General features: G+C 38.8%; 1 protein-coding gene across 1 annotated transcript; it reads right to left on the bottom strand.

The window, feature by feature from the left end:
* Positions 1-871: 871 nt before the first annotated feature.
* Positions 872-13,641, bottom strand: morn3 (MORN repeat containing 3). The gene is made up of 5 exons (XM_072247699.1): positions 13,270-13,641; positions 10,793-10,950; positions 7,748-7,907; positions 3,564-3,748; positions 872-1,484 (listed from the first exon to the last, which is right to left on the bottom strand). Exons 1-5 carry the CDS (start codon positions 13,412-13,414, stop codon positions 1,380-1,382), a joined length of 753 nt encoding a protein of 250 aa, XP_072103800.1. The 5' UTR covers positions 13,415-13,641; the 3' UTR covers positions 872-1,379.
* Between the last annotated feature and the right edge of the window lie 1,461 nt (positions 13,642-15,102).

Genomic DNA, 15,102 nt, shown 5'->3' with positions numbered 1-15,102 from the left:
CGGGTCTTGCCAATATATAGAAGGCTGCATTGGGAGCACCGGACACAGTATATCACCCCAGCCGACTCACAGGTGAAGTGTTACCTCACCTGGAAGGACTGTCTGGGGCCCTGAATGGTAGTGAGGGAGGAAGTGTAAGGGCATGTGCAGCACTTGTTCCACTTACAAGGATAAGTGCCGGGAGGAACCAAAAGACTAGTGACTCTTGGCAGGCGGCCCCCAGCACCATCTTCAGGCTATGTTGGTCGATGCATTTTGCTCTGTGTTTTGATGTACTGTACATGTGACAAATAAAGCTAATCATCTCCATCTGTATGTTTTTGGTTGTGCTGTTTGAACAGTGGGGTTAAATTCTGTTCTTGAAAGCATTTGCCAGTTATTCTTCTACAGACATTTACTGCTAATTTTATTTCCCCTCGAAACATTTTCTGGATCCTGAAGACTGTTTAAAATTTGTGTATTTGCCTGTGTCCATTTTAATCTACTTAAAGTATTCAGCTGGCCTGAGGTTAATGTTTCTTTTCGTATTGTATCAGTGTTTATCTTCCTCTATACAGTCACACCTGATCCTGCTAATCCTGGCTCACTCAATAGCATCATCCTTCAAAGATTTCTCGACACATGGCCATCATTGTGTCAAGTAACATAACATTTCTCCACAGGTGCCTTCACAAACACCAACTGGATATTGAGGACACACAATGGATCTTTTGTTTCTGTCCCACCCTTCCCTCCGCCCCCCCCAAATTTGCATTTAGCAATTCAAACATAGTTTCCTCTAATGTTGAACTATTAAACTTGCATTTAGCAATTTAAACATAGCTTTCAATACTTAATTAGGTTCTAATTTAGTACTGAAAGCTGTTAAGAATCTATTTGTCGGAATGATGTGCTAAAATACTTTTTAAAAATTGTACACTAGCAAAGCCAAAAAAGAAATTAGAAGAAATCATGAAATCTACCATCTTATTGTCCTAAAGAAATGTTAGTCACATGAATAGCTGATGGACTTTGGTGAAGGTGTTAGAGTAAATAAGGCAAGTAAAATGGAAACGCATAAACAAAAATCTTGCTTTGCAAATAAACTTGTTGAGACTTGGTTATCAATTATGTTCACCAGCCACAATGCAAACCAACCCACCAACACGATGTCAATCCTCAGCACAGCAATAGTGCTTAACCATTAGGTGTTAAAATTTTAGATTATCCCATGTTGCAAAATTAATGCTACAGCAATATTCTGCTAGCATTATTTCAGAAGCTTTTCACAAATTGCAAATGCGCTATTTGTGATTATTTAAAGACTGATTAGACAGAATGTCATTCTTCAACGGCTGGATATATGCCAGGAACATTCCAAAGCTTGACTTGTATGGTCTTTAAGTTGTAGAAGAGATGAAATGTTGATTGGAGGTCTTATTATTTTCATCCAGAAAGTGTGATCTGGCTTCCTTTAATATAGCAGCAGGGTTTCTTAGCTTTACCTGAAGAAATGAAATAAGACTCTTATTGCCATATTATCACATGTGTACTAAAAGAATAATCATTCATGGTTAATCTAAATAGGGAGTGGCTATTAAACTGTATTCATTTAGTTTGAAAATCTTGTATTAGTTGTTGAAAAAGCTGAGTTGCTACATCTTTTGTTCAATGGCTTTAAGAGTATCAAGTATCTGGGAAGTAACCTAACAGTATTTTACAACTAGTCTTTTTTAGATGAGTCAGTACAAGTAGATAAATAGTACAATTAGACGAGTTGGTACAAGAAGAGAAAAAGCTTCGGTTACGGATTTATCCAGTCTAGTGTGAACGTAGCCTCAGACTAATGGAATGCCATATGAAACCCTCCCAATAAGGTCTGATGCACGGCCTTGACATTGCCCATCCCCTCTGCCTCCCCAGATGCTGCCTGTCCCACCAAGTTTCTCCAGCAGTTTGCTTTTTGCTTTATATTACAGTATCTGCAGTATCTTGTCTCTTTACAAAAAAGTTATGAGGTCACCTCACTAGCCAGGATTCTGTTCTGGTGGGGCTAGGGATTTCCCCTGGGGAGCATAGCCAGAGGCAAGCCCTCAGCACCATGGGAGACTTGCCTCTATAGGATGACAACAGAACTTGGTGATGAGTGAGTAAATTAGCAAAAAAAATGTATACAGGAATTACCTGTAGACAGAAAGAATAACATAAGTATAGGTAAACTTTAAACCCTTGGGTGGTAGAGATAGGAATAAATATACTGCAAAAAGAAAATCTAAGCAAGAGACTAAGCACCTTGCACTGCTCTTCATACCAGTAGAGAATAAGAATGCAACAAAAAATGTAAGGACCTAATTGTGGGATCCAATGACAATGTGAATAAAAATCACAAATTTATAGCACAGGAAGCAGCTATTTAACTGACCCAAAGTTATCAACACAAATTCAACATAATGCAGAAACTAAAAACCAACCAAACATCATGAAGTCCTACAGAATGTTGCCTGGAAAGAGACGATATCCTCAATAATAACCTTCTAAAGTTCCTGGATTTTGAAACTTCTCTGGTGCATTAAAGTACAGCAAAAATATACTGAGTACAAAAGTCTGATGATATTAACACTTTGACCGGAATCATGAGCTATGAGGAATAGGTGAAAAAGTGTATGTACGTCAGATAGAAGATCTTGATCAAGATCTGCAAGGTCTTGTTGAAGGGTGAAGCATTGTGTCTCCTGTTCCAGCTCCAATGTTCCTGAATTGAAAAGGAATCCAGTATATTGCATGATAAACCAATATATTGGTGGTATACAATGGTACAAGGAAAAGTTATTTACTACATAATCAGATGATGATGGAGTATTCTCAGGAAGTTTCTCTGGATTCTTTCAGTGGATTTTAAGGTGGCTGATGAAGCCAATATCGGACCTGTAGACTACTTCTGGTGGGCCTGGAGATATACAGTAGGGCAGGCTGGTAGAGGATCTGTGTTTTACAGGCATTAAATGTAAGATCCATTCTCTTTTATATTTCAAGAAGTCACATCTATCTTGGAACTTAGCCTATGAACATCCACAACCACAGGGAATATCTGCATAGAGTACAAATAAACACTTCTCAGACTTCCAGCTGGGTACAAGTACCGATTACGGACGATGTTTTGATGCAAATGCCATTTTCACGAAGATGATGCCCGAGAAAAGTTTATTCATCATATATGCCAGGAAGGCACTAGATGCTTTTTCTCTGCATATTGTAATTTGATTAAACTGGGGTGACCCTTGGCCTGGACATGTACAACAAACAGCAAAAGATTAAAATGTTAAAGTTCTAATTTAGCACTAATGGAACTGGAATGAAGTGTCATAATGGTCTGGTAATAGAATCCATTTAACTGACTCAATTATGAAGATGTTTATGGACTAATTATTTAAACAACATTAAAGATTCTGAAACGTTACTTGCAGCAGCGAAGAACTAGAAGAATGCATGGTAAACATAGCTGTGCCACACATCGTCTGTAAAAGTCAACCAAAAGCACAGGTCAAGTAAGCGAGGAGAGGTCAAGTAAGCTAACTAAAAGATACCTGTGGTATTGGATAGCGAGTAGGATTACTAGCATCTTCTCGGCCAAAATCAATCATTTTACCACACTTTGGGATGTCGTCTACCCACACACCGTCATATAGTTGACCTTTCTCGAAGAAGAAAAACTTTCCTGATCCATGTTTTTTTCCATTTTTCCAGAAACCTTCATAGCGATTTTCATTAGCTAAATAAATACAGGACTTAAGTGGTACATATAAATAAAATACACTTGTAGCATTGCTTGTCATAGGATTATATAACCACTACATATATTGTACCCCACTGTTATTCATTAGGGTATCACATTCTATTAAGTCAATATAAGCAAATTACAGATTTGATTTTGAAGCCTGATTATCCACAATAGGTACATGGAAGTGCTTGGCCAAAAGGAAAAGTAAATCTTACACATCTAATGATACAAACATTTATGCTAGGCATTACAGCAGGAGTTCTGTTTAATCAGGGTGCATCATCACAGCACAAGTATACTGTCATCACATTTAGAGACTATTAATGGCCTGCAAACTCAAAACTAGAATTTTAATTAGTAAATGGCAAATAAGCAAAATTGGCAGATGTTGTCTAGTATTAATTGGGTAATTTGAATTTTTGGGGAATAGTTCTTTAATGTTTATCGTTAGTCTCCTGTAACACACCACATCTACTCAATAAATACATTGCCTATCAGAAATGAGATATGGAGGTGTTTGTAGCAACAAAGAATCTCCAGGAGGGACTAGGCAGGTCGGAATATGTGTGAATAAACGAACTGTCAATGTTTCAGGTTGAAAAGTCGCTACGTCAGGATAGAATGGAGAGATGAGAAATATAAAGAGGAGACTGGTGGTGAGACAGGAGACCCAAGGTCATCGGTTGACCCCAACAGATATATCTAATTCTTTATCCTTAGTTAAATCACCTCGATCGAGAACCATTGATGGTAATGTCACGATCACCTGGTAACGTTTCTGAAATTTGCTTGATGGACAACGGTTGACCAAGTCTTGGGTGAGAGCGCCTTTCATCTACTTTCAACAGTGCTTTGGTGTCTTTTCCACCCTAATGCTACAAAAGGACTTTCTTGCCCTATTTAAAAGATAATTCAGGCAACTGTGCAGCATTCCATCAGTAAGAAATTAGGGTGATGCCAGTGTGTTTTCTCAAAACATTGGTGTTGAACTATGTACCCATAATTTTCAGACTTGGAGGCACAAGTGTAATCATGAATTCCTTACCACCAAGACTACCTTGACCTTGAGTTCTAACTATAAAAACTGCTTGCAATATTTACACTCATTCGTTTAGAAAATTCTGAATTTTAATAGGGCATATCTTTCAATAGAAATATTCCTGACAGAAATAGAGACAGTTGATGATCAGCATTTGCAGTCAATGATGTTTGGCAAAGAATAGATAACCCAGCTGGGATCCTTTTAACAAGGTAATTAAGTCAAAGTGCATAATTAAATAAAGTTGGTTTATCTATTTTTTTCAAAGACACAACAAATTTCCCTTATACAATACAAAAATAAGTGGTATTTGGAATGAAAGGCACTGTCTATATTAAATGAACGGAGAATTTGCTGAACAATAAAAGACAGATTTTAGCATCAGGTTGAATGTGCTTATTGAAGAAAAGTGATCAGCAATCTTCCAAGAAAGAAGCTTTATGAAAACATTCATTCATAGTGTGAAAGGAAAACCCAATCAGTGATAGCATTACTAAATATGTTAATAAAGTTATTTGTGTCAATTATCTAGATAGACTAATATAAGACAAATGGATTTTCTACATTTATTTATATTAATGGTACACGCAGGTATAATTTACAATAAACATTCTCATAAATTGCCAAGGTCTATTTTAAAGCACTGTTGGCAGATGCTACAACCAAATCAGATATAATGTGTGTTTGGGGCTGATCCAAAGAAGGCTATTGAGGTCATTCCTACTCTTGGCTATTAGCCTCTACAATGAATCAGACTATAGCTGGGGAAGTGATGACCCCCCCCTCCTGTTAGACTGTTTGAGGTAACTTTCCTCATTCTTTCTTTCTTACTTCTCTTCTAATATTTGTATATCTGTGCACTTACAATGCTACTGTACCATTGTAATTTCCTTTGGGATCAATACAGTACCTATCTGTCTGATCCAAAGCCTTAGATTTAATCCAAATGATGGCTCTCAACCCAAAACATTGACTGCCCCCATTCCCCTCCACATATGCTGCCTGACCTGCTGAGTTCCTCCAGTACTTTGTTCGTTGCTTTAGTTTATTATTATATACACCAGGGTGCAATGAAATCCCTTGTCTGCAGGAAGCCCACAAAGCAAATGGTATCAAGGTTTATAATAAATACAGCAACGAGCACAAAACAGCAGAATAGCGTGAAGATTGTAGTGCAATCCAAAGTAATGATAAACAAAATAATAAACTGACAATAGCAGAATAGCTGACAGAGATAGGGTGAAGACCTGGCAACATCAGCAAGGATCAGTGAAAGGGTCCTTGCAGTTTGTTATATATGTGCATGATTTGGATGTAGACACAGAAGGCAAAATACATAAGTTCACAAAATGACACAAAATTTGCAGCGTTGTAGATAGTGTGATAGGTATTAGGTTGCAGATATTAGTGAAATGGGAGTTTAATCCAAACATTATGTGAAGTGACCGGTCATGACATTAGGGCATACAACTTGAATGGCAGGGTCTTGGAGCACAAGTCCATGTGTTACCTCCTTGAAGGTAGCAAAACAGATAGATAAAATGGTTAAAAAGGCATGTGGGATACTGGCCTCCTTTGGTCTGCACACTGAATACAAAAGTAGAGAAGTTATACTACAACTTTATAAAACCTTGATCGGATCTCAGCTGGAGTAGTTTGGTTCACCAAAGTATCAAAGTATAGATGTAATAGTGATGGAGGGAATAGTGCCAAATTTGGTTGCATGTTACCCCGGGATGAAACAGTTCAATTATTAGGAGTTTGCAGAAGCTAAGTCTGTTCTCCCTGGAGTTGTTGCTCCCTTCTGTGCCTTGTAACCTTGCCTTTTCATTAGCACTTGTCTGTCTTTTTGTTTTACGAGGCCAAGTCGCCTGCACAACGTTCAACCCAGCACGAATGGAAAGCGTGCAAGGAGCTGGCCGGATTTGAACCTGAGACCATTCACCTCGAAGTCCGGTGCCGATGACACTACTATACAATGGGCCAGCATCTCCCTGGAGTGGAGGAGGTTAAAAGGGGATACGATTGAGATATTATAATTTAGGAGGGGGCAAGAATGGAGTCAATTTCCTCATATCCAAAGTGAATAGAACTAAATGACATAGGTCTAGGGTAAGGCAGTAGAGGAGATTTTCTTCACTCAATTGCAATTCCTGAGATGCATTGCCCAAGAGCATGGTTGTAGCTGGGTCACTGACAGCATTTAAGAGATGTCTAGGTAAGCACTTGAATTGGAGAGAGTTTGCAAGTGAGTGAAGTACAGAGGGATATCAGTGTTTGTGTGCATTAAATGCAAAAAGCGGGTAATTAAAAAGGGAAATATCACTGTCTTTTATTGGTGATGTATTGTTATAATTGTACAGGAAAGGAATGGAGAGTTATGGGCTGAGTGCAGGTCGGTGGGACTAGGTGAGAGTAAGAGTTCGGCACGGACAAGAAGGGTCGAGATGGCCTGTTTCTGTGCTGTAATTGTTATATGGTTAATTGCCGAGGCATAGAAAGCTATGGATCAAGTGCCTGGTGACAGAATTAATGCAGAAGGGTACCCACTGGTTGGCATTGATGAATTGGGCCAAATGGCCTGGTTTTTGTGCTGTACGATTCTAATTTGAGAAAATCTAAATCAAAAAAGATGTTGTAACGTGGAACCAAGGAGTATAAAAATATTAATGTTGTAATGGTTTTATTTTTGGAGGAAGGTTTTAGTAAAAAAACACCTGTTGATTTTGAGGAATACTGTATAAGTGACTAAAAGATAAAGGAGAAGGTAAAAGACATTCACTATGAAACAAACATAGATGAGCTCTAGAAATGAATTTGATTCATTTAATTGTTTTTTTCTTAATGCAAACTTTTTTTTCAAAACTGTATTCAAGTTACCATTGTGCAGTTTAGAAAATTAGTGATCATCTGAAATAATCCTAGTAAGTACCTTGTAAGACACTACTCACCAAGACGGAGCATTCCCTGACCACTGGGCAAGTCATTAGACCATTCACCTTCATAAGTAGAGCAATCTGCATAGTACATTCTACCCCAGCCGTCCCTCTTGTCATAATACCAATGGCCCTCGTAAATATCGTCATCTGAATAAAAGTTGGTTCCCAGGCCCTGCCGATATACAAAAATAATTCAGAGCAAAGTCAAAATGATAATCAACCCTTCATGGCTGACATCCAGGAAAATCATGGCTAATCTTTTTTTATTAATGTCTCCACCCTGCAATAGCCTTTGACTCTTTAACTATACAAAACTATTGGTCTCACTCAGTGACTAAGTCTGCTCAGTTCTTGGGCAGGTAATTCCAAAACTTCACTGTTAATTAGGTGAAAAAAATTATCATCTCCGTCATTAATTGACAACAGCTCATCTTGAGACTGACTCTTGGTTCCAGACTTCAATCCAGGAGAGACATTGTCCCTACAGATCTTCTATTTTTACTAAACTATTGGGAGGCCATTAGGCCCATCAAGACTATGACAGTACATAGAATAATCCCATTCTATATGACATCCTTTCATAAATCCATGTCAATTCTGCTAGATCTTTTATTTTCCAGTGCCTCCCCTTCCTTAATAGATTCTAGCATTTAGATTACCACTGATGTCAGACTAAATTATCCATTATTGTCCATTTTCTCTCTCTCTCTCCTTACTTAAAAAGTGGGGTTATATTTGCCTACTTCTAACCTTTGAGCACAGTTCTAAAATCTATAAAATTTGTAAGGATAACTATTGCATCCACTGCCTTCAAAGTTATTTTAGTTAAAACTAAGGACAATGGTGTCAGATAAGACCATAAGGCATAGCAGCAGAATCAGGCCACTCGGCCCATTGAGTCTGCTCTGCCATTCCATCATGGCTGATTTATCATCCCCCGCCCCCGTAACTCCAGTCTCCTGTCTTTTCCCATAACCAGTGACACCCTGACTAACCAAGAACTTATCAAACTCCATTTTAAATATACTCAATGACTTGGCCTCCACAGCTGTCAATGAATGAATTCCACAGATTCACCAACCCTGCCTAAAGGAATTTCTCCTCATCTCTAAATGGCTGTCCTTCTGTTCTGAGGCTGTGCTCTCTGGTCCTAGACTCAACCACCATAGGAAACAGCCCAGGCCCCATTAAACAGTCTTCATACTTTAACCCTTTCGTTCCTGGAATCATTCTCGTGAACCACCTCTGGACTCTCTCCAATGCCACCACATCTTTTCTTAGATAAGGGCCCAAAACTGCTCATAATACTTTGTGTGGTCTGACCAATGCCTTATAAAGCCTCAGCATCAGCCCTTGCTCCTATATTCTAGACCTGTCTAAATTAATGCATTTGCCTTCCTTACCACGAACTCAATTTGCAAGTTGACCTTTAGGGAATCCTGCACACAATTATAGGATTTATTGGTTTCCGGTCCTACTAATACAAAGCTAATTTCTTTCAGCTCCTTATTTTCTCTACTCCTATTTGAGAGGTTTTCTGTATATTCTCCTGCTGGGATAGCAGCAAAATGCTTGTTTGATTTCTCTATCATTTCCTTATTTCCCAATATAATTTTTCCTGACTATCTCACTGTGAAATGGTCCTATTTTATCTTTTGCTGATATTTTTACTTATCTATAGAAGCTTTTACTGGCTGTTTTTAAATTTCTTGCTTTGATTACTCTACATTCAACTTTCCTTTTCCTTATCAGATATGATGCTACAAACCCCATTTCCAGAAAAGTTGGGATATTTTCCAAAATGCAATAAAAACAAAAATCTGTGATATGTTAATTAACGTGAACCTTTATTTAACTGACAAAAGTACAAAGAAAAGATTTTCAATAGTTTTACTGACCAACTTAATTATATTTTGTAAACATACACAAATTTAGAATTTGATGGCTGCAACACACTCAACAAAAGTTGGGACAGAGGCATGTTTACCATTGTGTTACACCACCTTTCCTTTTAATAACACTTTTTAATCATTTTGGAACTGAGGATACTAATTGTAGTAGATTTGCAATTGGAAGCTGTGTCCATTCTTGCTTGATATAAGACTTCAGCTGCTCAACAGTCCGTGGTCTCCGTTGTCTGATTCTCCTCTTCATGATGCGCCATACATTTTCAATAGGAGATAGATCTGGACTGGCAGCAGGCCAGTCAAGCACACGCACTCTGTGTCTACAAAGCCATGCTGTTGTAGCCCGTGCAGAATGTGGCCTGGCATTGTCCTGCTGAAATAAGCATGGACGTCCCGGGAAGAGACGTCACCCTGATGGCAACATATGTCTCTCTAAAATCCTAATATATGCCTCTGAGTCAATGGTACCTTCATATACCTGCAACTCACCCATGCCGTGGGCACTGATGCACCCCCATACCATCACAGATGCTGGCTTTTGGTCCTTTCGCTGATAGCAATCTGGATGGTCGTTTTCATCTTTGGCACGGAGAATTCGACGCCCGTTTTTTCCGAAAACTAGCTGAAATGTAGACTCATCTGACCACACCACACAGTTCCACAGTCTTTCGGTCCATCTCAGATGAGCTCGGGCTCAGAGAACTTGCCGGCATTTCGCTTAGAATTGATGTATGGCTTCCTCCTTGCGTAATACAGTTTCAAGTTGCATTTCTGGATGCAGTGACGGATTGTGTTGAGTGACAATGGTTTTCCAAAGTACTCCCAAGCCCAGGTGGCTATAATTGTCACAGTAGCATGACTTTTCTGTGCACTTTTCAATCTTATTTTAACTCTGTCCCAACTTTTGTTGAGTGTGTTGCAGCCATCAAATTCTAAATTTGTGTATATTTACAAAATACAATTAAGTTGGTCAGTAAAACTATTGAAAATCTTTTCTTTGTACTTTTGTCAGTTAAATAAAGGTTCACGTGAATTAACATATCACAGATTTTTGTTTTTATTGCATTTTGGGAAATATCCCAACTTTTCAGGAAATGGGGTTTGTATTTTGAACAAATAACTATAGCTTAAATCTGAAAACACTGCTCACATGTCTTTTGTCATTCTTCCATTCGCCTGAATATACTTTTTTATATTCTCCACTGACTGGATCAGGTAAGCTGTAGGTTCCAAAGCCACTTCTTTTTCCATTCTGCCAGTCACCATCGTAAATGGCGCCATTAGATTTCCACTTTTGTGTTCCCTTTCCTGTTTGCATTAAAATATAAATAATGGGAAATGATTTAAAATTTGGGAATTAATGCTATCTTCTTTTATAGCTTTAATATGATTCTTTTAAAATATTCAGCATTTGAGCATTCACCACAATTCTCCACTGAGGCATTATCAGGTGACCCATTGACTCTTAACTCTAAATTTAAAATGATAGTATTAAATACGTAATCATTTGAAAATGCAGAAGTGGTTAAAGTGATCGAAAGATAGAAACAGCAAAAAAAACGTTATTTACTTGGTTGATAATTCCCCCGCCCAAAAAAATTAACAAATTAACATATATATTTACTGGCCAGAGGGCCAACCTCTAAAGTAGGAGTTCCCGAGCTTTTTTATGCCATAGACCCTTAGCAATTAGCCATGGACACCAGGTTGGTTCTGATGATAAAATGATCATCATTAGCTAGGCTTACCCCTCTGCTCTGCTCTCTCCACATTCATGACAGTGTAGCGAAACAAAAAGTTCAAACATCATCTGTGAATTTGCCAATCACACCACTGTTGTTGGTATAATCTCAGATGACGACGAGGAGGAGGAAAATCCTACAAAAGAAAAATAGTGGACATGGCCCAGCCCTTCACAGGTAAAGCCCTCTCCATCACTGAGCAACGTGGTCACAAGAAAGCAACATCCATCATCGGGGAGGACACGCTCTCATCTCACTGCTGCCACCTTCAGGAAGGAGGTACAGGAGCCTTAGGACCCGCACCACCAGGTTCAGGAACAGATATTACCCCGCAACCATCAGGCTCTTACATAGAAACATAGAAAATAGGTGCAGGAGTAGGCCATTCGGCCCTTCGAGCCTGCATCGCCATTCAGTATGATCATGGCTGATCATCCAACTCAGAACCCTGTACCAGCCTTCCCTCCATATGCCCTGATCCCTTTAGCCACAAGGGTCATATCTAACTCCCTCTTAAATATAGCCAATGAACTGGCCTCAACTGTTTCCTGTAGCAGAGAATTCCACAGATTCACCACTCTCTGTGTGAAGAAGTTTTTCCTCATCTCGGTCCTAAAAGGCTTCCCCTTTATCCTCAAACTGTGGCCCCTCGTTCTGGACTTCCCCAACATCGGGAACAATCTTCCTGCATCTAGCCTGTCCAATCCCAATCCAATCTCTTGAACCAGAAAGGATAACTTCACTCAATCCATCACTGGACATCACTATGGACTCACTTTCAAGGACTCTTCATCTCGTGTTCTTGATGTCTATTATTAATCTCTTTCGAATCTGTTGTCATTTGAACATCGGTTGTTTATCCGACCTGCTGGGCACGGTCTCTCAGTGATTCTGTCGTGTTTCTTGGATTTACTGTGTATGTCCGCAAGAAAACTAATCAAACGAAGGGTTGGTACATGGAGACTTGCAAGTACTTTGATAATACATTTACTTTGAACTTTGAACGCTACTAATATAATCCTGTCATGGCTCAACCCTAGTTCAGTGAGGAATACCGAAGAACGTGTCTAATGCAGCACACCATATGCTTAAAAAAGAGGTGCCAACCTTGTGAAATCGCAACACGGAACTACCTCCGTGCCAAACAGTGTGACTAGACAGAACTAACCCAGTCTTACAGCCTTCGGATCGAGTCAAAGTTCTATAGTGTAGTTCCAACACTTCTATTTGTGAATGGTAGGGAACAATTAAACATCTAATAAGGCAATCCAAATACATCCTCGTCCATTGAAGTTGCAGGACCCAGCACACGATCGTTGAAGATGAATCTTAAATCATTAGCGATGATCCATCCACTTTAGAGTCTAACAGCATGAGCCAATTTTAACCCAATATGCTTCAGTCCACTTAATATCAAAAGCAGCTGAGTGCACTGGAGGCTATAGGCTCACCACATCTGAAAACAAAAAAGTATCTGCTTTCCTTTCCAGACCAGTATCTGATCCCAGAGCCACACCGGTGTCGTAAACTGCCCTCTGAAACAGCCTGGCAGTTCACTCATTTTTTTATGGGTACAATATCCTTTCTAATGACACAAGGCTATCTGCAAATGCTGGAAATCTGGGTCAATGTGTGCAGAGCGCCGGAAGAACTCAGCGGGTCGGACAGCATTTCGGCCGAGGCCTTTCATCGGGTTTTCCTCTTGACCCACTGAATTCCTCCTGCATTTTGTGTGTGTTCATGTCCTTTCCAGTATCGCCCAAGTCCCAAGAAATGATAACAAAGAAGTGGAAGATAACATTGCACGGACTCGCTGCAAATTATTTTCATTCTACTTTTAACACCATGCTTATAAGCAAATGCATAGGATGATTATAACTCATACCATGCTTCTTATTGTCCCGCCACTCTCCCGTGTATTCATCCCCGTTCACCGTGTAAACAGTGCTTCTCAATCCGTTTTTCTGCGCGTTTCGATCCCATTCTTTCCAGAGGCTTTCTTTTGGCTTTCGAGGTCTCAGAAACGGCATTTTGTGTGTTGATGGGGCTTTCGGTAAGAATACAGTCTGCACACTCCCGAGGAAGTATGTACGAAACGATTAGTATGTTGCCAAGCGACAAGCTTGGCTAAATAACTTTCAATAATGCTTCCTCGGAAATGGGATTTGAAAGACCTAGCGAACAGTACCAACAATTCATTTCAGCAACGACATAACCTGAAGGATCAAAATAGCAGGATATTTGACAACAATCCCAGTTGTTACTGACGCTCCCGTGGGACTATAATGTGCGCTTCGTTGCTACGGCAACGGAAATAGGCCCCGTAGCCGGTGCTTTACCATTGTTAGTGTCTTTACAATTTGTAAGTAAGAATAAGAGATAAACATAAAACATTGTGAAATCAATGTTGGTTTCATTTTAAAAGGAAATTTTTTAAAAATTAAAAGTGTCGGATGGGCTTCATCGATTTGTCACAATGTTTTATCCTGGGAAGGTAATCTGAAAAAATACCGAGTTAGTCCTGACGAAGGGTCTCGGCCTGAAACGTCGACTGCACCTCTTCCTAGAGATGCTGCCTGGCCTGCTGCGTTCACCAGCAACTTTGATGTGTGTTGCTTGAATTTCCAGCATCTGCAGAATTCCTGTTGTTTGAGTTCACAATATGTAGGGTTTCGAATATTTAACTTCATATTTCATTTTGTTTTACGGTAAAAAAACATTCCAAATAGTGCATTATTTGGACGAGTAGATTAAGAGTTTTTGACAATCAGGTTTACAGAATTGCCTTCTTATTTAATGCTGAGCTTTTTTTGTGGGCAAGAGAATCATGTTACACTTTATCATTCTTAATTAATTTTACTATCATCGAGTCGATGGTCTCTTAACAGGTGGTATAGCATCAGTTTTAAGAAGTCTTTAGGTCTCCCACTGCCAAAGGGAAAAATATGTTCATAATAACATAGTACGTTAATTGTAATATCTCGGCAAAATACATAGATGTGTTTTAGCCGGGTAAATTTCTGCTGTGGATACTTGATAACTCATTAGTGGTATCCATGAATCAATATGTTGTATTTAAACATAATCCATAAACAAATTCTTTTTTTAAAAAAAAGGAAAATGATTCTGTTTCTTATATTCATTACAAGCCTAGATTATAAATGCATGAAGAAAGATCTATAAACAACAACTCCAATTATAAAACACATTTAACGTGGCAAAAGTTTTCTCATACATTTATATAGAAGAGTTTCAAACAAGAAAAGCAACGAGTTTCAGAAGATTATATTAAGATATTTGATGAAATGACTGGTCAAAGAGTTTGGTTTTAGTGAGTTTTTTTCCCCCCAAGGAGTGAAAAAGTGACAGAGAAATGCATAGCTTAAGACCTTGACAATACTTGCCTAGATGAAAGGGGACAAGCTAAACTGAGGTGAGCAAATGGAAGAATTTGAAAAAATATAGGAATTTTCAAAACATTGCTCAGCAAATATGGAGATAATGAGTTAACAGAAATAAACAGATAATAATAATAATATATAACAACACATTCCATTGTGTGTTTCAATGTACATAAAGCTAATTGTTACAATCTTTATCTTTAAATGGGAAGTGTGAGCAGAAGGGCTTGCATAAACTTTAAGATTATGGAGAAGGGACTAAACAGATGCAGTTGGGACATTAATGAAGGTTCTAGCAGCAGATGAGTAAAGATAAG

The sequence above is a fragment of the Mobula birostris genome, chromosome 31 (assembly GCF_030028105.1).
Source record: "Mobula birostris isolate sMobBir1 chromosome 31, sMobBir1.hap1, whole genome shotgun sequence".
NCBI lineage: Eukaryota > Metazoa > Chordata > Chondrichthyes > Myliobatiformes > Myliobatidae > Mobula > Mobula birostris.
The sequence above is the reverse complement of the archived record's forward strand: the minus strand, read 5'-3'. Positions and strand labels throughout refer to the sequence as shown.